At 51.4% G+C, this 4,411-nt stretch overlaps 1 protein-coding gene across 1 annotated transcript; it reads left to right on the top strand.

Annotated features, from left to right (window-relative positions):
• Nucleotides 1–3,500: 3,500 nt before the first annotated feature.
• Nucleotides 3,501–4,296, top strand: LOC119368428 (60 kDa jasmonate-induced protein-like). The gene has a single exon (XM_037633692.1). The coding sequence runs from the start codon at nt 3,501–3,503 to the stop codon at nt 4,221–4,223; it is 723 nt and encodes a 240-aa protein (XP_037489589.1). The 3' UTR covers nt 4,224–4,296.
• The last annotated feature ends 115 nt before the right edge of the window (nt 4,297–4,411 follow it).

The raw sequence follows: 4,411 nt of genomic DNA, 5'->3' as shown, positions 1-4,411 counted from the left end.
TTCATCAAGAAATTCACCTAATGGCAAAGTAGTATCACGCACAGAAGTAGTTTCACCATGCATAGCAAAAGTGGCATCATCAATAACATGCGACATATCAGAATTCATAGCAGTAGTAGGTTTAGGTGTCGCAAGCTTACTAATAACGGAAGGAGAATCTAGTGCAGAGCTAGATGGCAGTTCCTTACCTCCCCTCGTAGTTGAGGGAAAAATAGTAGTTATGTCGTCTTTCAAGTTCTTCATAGTGATCAACAGATATAAATCCCAAGTGACTCAGAGAATAGAGTTATGCTTCCCGGCAACGGCGCCAGAAATTAGTCTTGATAACCCACAAGTGTAGGGGATCGCAACAGCTTTCGAGGGTAAAGTATTCAACCCAAATTTATTGATTCGACACAAGGGGAGCCAAAGAATATTCTTGAGTATTAGCAGTTGAGTTGTCAATTCAACCACACCTGGATAACTTAGTATCTGCAGCAAAGTATTTAGTAGCAAAGTAGTATGATAATAAAGGTAACGGTGGCAAAAGTAAAGATAATAGTTTTGGGGTTTTTGTAGTAGTTGTAACAGTAGCAACGGAAAAGTAAATAAGCGAAGAACAATATGTGAAAAGTTCGTAGGCAATGGATCAGTGATGGATAATTATGCCGGATGTGATTCCTCATGCAATAGCTATAACATAGGGTGACACAGAACTAGCTCCAGTTCATCAATGTAATGTAGGCATGTATTTCATAAATAGTCATACGTGCTTATGGAAAAGAACTTGCATGACATCTTTTGTCCTACCCTCCCGTGGCAGCGGGGTCCTAGCGGAAACTAAGGGATATTAAGGCCTCCTTTTAATAGAGAACCGGAACAAAGCATTAGCACATAGTGAATACATGAACTCCTCAAACTACGGTCATCACCGAGAAGTATCCCGATTATTGTCACTTCGGGGTTGTCGGATCATAACACATAATAGGTGACTATAGACTTGCAAGATAGGATCAAGAACACACATATATTCATGACAACATAATAGGTTCAGATCTGAAATCATGGCACTCGGGCCCTAGTGACAAGCATTAAGCATAGCAAAGTCATAGCAATATCAATCTCAGAACATAGTGCATACTAGGGATCAAACCCTAACAAAACTAACTTGATTACATGGTAAATCTCATCCAACCCATCACCGTCGAGCAAGCCTACGATGGAATTACTCACGCACGGCGGTGAGCATCATGAAATTGGTGATGGAGGATGGTTGATGATGACGACGGCGATGAATCCCCCTCTCCGGAGCCCCGAACGGACTCCAGATCAGCCCTCCCAAGAGAGATTAGGGCTTGGTGGCGGCTCCGTGTCGTAAAACATGATGAAACTTTCTCTCTGATTTTGTTCTCCCCGAACGTGAATATATGGAGTTGGAGTTGAGATCGGTGGAGGTCCAGGGGGCCCACGAGATAGGGGGCACGCCCAGGAGGAGGGGGCGTGCCCCCTGTCTCGTGGACAGGGTGTGGGCCCCCTGGTGTATTTCTTTCGCCCAATAATTCTTATTAATTCCAAAAAGTGCCTCCATGGATTTTCAGGACATTCCGAGAACATTTATTTTCTACACATAAAACAACATCATGGCAGTTCTGCTGAAAACAGCGTCAGTCCGGGTTAGTTTCATTCAAATCATGCAAGTTAGAGTCCAAAACAAGGGCAAAAGTGTTTGGAAAAGTAGATACGTTGGAGACGTATCAGGCACTCACTGGACACTCCTTAAATCCTGTTATCCACATCCATGTATCTCATATCCGGTACCCCATATCCGGACTGAAGCATGCAACGTAGAACTAAACAATGTAGATCATCGAACGGAGATAGAAATGCATATTCCGATCATCAAAAGATCACCAACAAATATCCAAAAGAACGCCAAGGTCACGTAATCCACATAAATGACAGACAAGTTTAAACTAGATTACTAAAAACATGAAATTAAAGACAGAGATGGTGGAGCTTCACTACTTTCTCGATGGCCCTTTGCCCTTCTGGTCACTGACGCTGTTGTAGGCATCAGGGTAGGTGTTCGCGACAGGAGGCGGGTTGTCGGAGTTGGAGTCCTCGTCGGAAGAAGAAGAGCAGATGACGATGCACCCTTCAAACACCGGAAAGCTCAGTCCTGCTTGCGATTCAGCTTGGCCACCCTCACCGCCTCTGTCACTTGTCACTGCCTCCGTCGCCTCACGCTCGGATTGGTCAATGGCTAGCCGGAGCGCCTTGATGTTCTTCCTCAGAGCCGGCGAACATTCGTCTCCGCGGTCGTAAGTGACCAGCGCTAGACCCATGCGAGGAGCTAGCATCGTTGGCAACCCACGGCGGCGGCGTAGGGATTGTTCCACCGCCTCCCTCTCCCTTGTCCGCTGCCTCTCGCGGCAGCTAGTGCGTGCCTCCGCGCCTCCGATTTCGGGGCGTGCATCAACAGAACCGGCGGAGCGGGCACTATAACCCACCTCTTCCCTTGCGGAGGAGCGACCGGCGGGGTAGGTGGACGACAGAGGGGGCATGGATTGAGTAGCCCCCGTGGAGCAGCATGCGGGACGGGAGGGGCCGGCTCCGGCATCGCTGCTGCGCCAGTGGGCGAGCAGCGAGGGAGCAGATCCGGAACTGCCCCCCACCCCGTGCTCACCCGCGACCGCTCCATCGCAATTTAGAGGGCCCAACTCCTCCTTGTCGTTGATGGAGCCGTCGGAGCGGCTGCCGGAACTCGACATGCTCGCCGGAGATGGGATTGGAGCAACTACGAGACCGAATCGAAGAAGGGGAGGGGAAGAGACGAAGCGGAGCGGAGCGAAGCGGCGCGAAGTTACTGTAGGGTTTCCAGATTGGGTATTTGTGGGGACAGCCTGGGGTCGGAGTGGGCCGGGCTGACATGGCAGACGCACCCGGGCCGTCCCATATCCGCCATGGATTTGGGCTGGATATGAGGGACACGAGACAGTCCGGTTGTTTGAGGCCAGTTTGAGGGTGCTCGCTTGGGTCGCGTTTTTTTACTGGTCCGTCCATCCGAATGTTTGAGACCTGTTTGAGGCGTCTGGTTGTAGATGCTCTAATTGTGTATTTTAGCCATGTTATCGTTGGAATTCCACCAACATTTTTGTGTGTTTTCAGCTGAAAAGGTTGTGTTTCTTAGCCATGAATGTTCTGCTTGATCTTTGATGATGGACGATGATTTCAGCAAATCACGGAATACTCATCACATCCTTGCGATGCAAAAGCTAGAGGTTGGAATTGCAGCACGCGTCTGCTGGTGCTGCAGGTTGGAACATGGGCAGTAAGTCACACTCTTGTTGTGCCATTTCACGCTGCTTTCGTTGCACTAGCTACAGCAGGCCCACAAGTCAGGTGTGCAGTGCGATGGGTGTGGGTTGCCACCGCCACCCTAAGCTATATAGACTACTTCATTCATTGTTCTGTTCATTGAAGAGAAGAGATCGATAGATCGACCCACCCATAGATTCGCCATGGCCACCTTTCTGATCTTCCTCATACTTGCCCTCGCCGGCGGCAGCAGCAACCACGGAGGAGCAGCTGCTGCCGCCGCCGGCGACCGACCTGACCTTATCGTCCTGCACATCCATGGCATTAGCCCCCCAAATGCCTCCGTGGCCTTTCAGACCCACGACCTCTCCTTCGCCGGCTTCGCCAACGGGGGCGGTCACTGGCAGGCCTTCCCAGGCCTCGGTCACCTGTTCCCGACGTCCACGCCGCTCCCGTTCGGCAGCAGCTACGACGACCTCGTCGGCGGCCTCGTGAACCTGCCGGGCGTGCCGCTGGGGCGGCAGGCCATGATCGAGGCTGCCAGGGTGCTCTCCGCCTACGACCCGTCCGCGGCCGCGGTCGCCGACGTCGAACCAGTCAAGCGCGCGCTGGCAACGCTCAAGATGATGCTAAGCGAGACACAGCGGCTGCAGCCCATCCACGAGACCGTCAGCGGCGGGTGGGAGAGCGAGTCCCGCGTCGCGCCCGAGCACCTGCCCTACTACATCGACCACTGGGACACCATGTCCTACGAGATCATCCGCGCCAACCGGACGGGCAAGTGGAACGGGCCCTTCGCCAAGATGCTGGAGACCCAAGCCAACATCCGCAGCCAGGAGGAGGCGCTCGCCGTCGTCCGGGTGCTGCTCCATGCTGATTTCGAGCAGGTGCTCCAGGCTCACGGCACCAAGATCAACTTCCAGTAATTATGCATGCATGCTTGCTGGTTTAGACTTCAGATTTGTGCCCCATCTCGTATCGAGTCTACGTTTCTTTTATTAACCATGTTCGTGTTGTTACTTCACTCATCTTGTGAGCTTCAATATGTTCTGCTCACGAAATACAATGGTGCTTAAATTTGACATGTGATTAATGTCGAAACCCTGAAACCCTG

The sequence above is a fragment of the Triticum dicoccoides genome, chromosome 2B, assembly GCF_002162155.2.
Source record: "Triticum dicoccoides isolate Atlit2015 ecotype Zavitan chromosome 2B, WEW_v2.0, whole genome shotgun sequence".
NCBI classification, from domain to species: Eukaryota; Viridiplantae; Streptophyta; class Magnoliopsida; order Poales; family Poaceae; genus Triticum; species Triticum dicoccoides.
The sequence above is the reverse complement of the archived record's forward strand: the minus strand, read 5'-3'. Positions and strand labels throughout refer to the sequence as shown.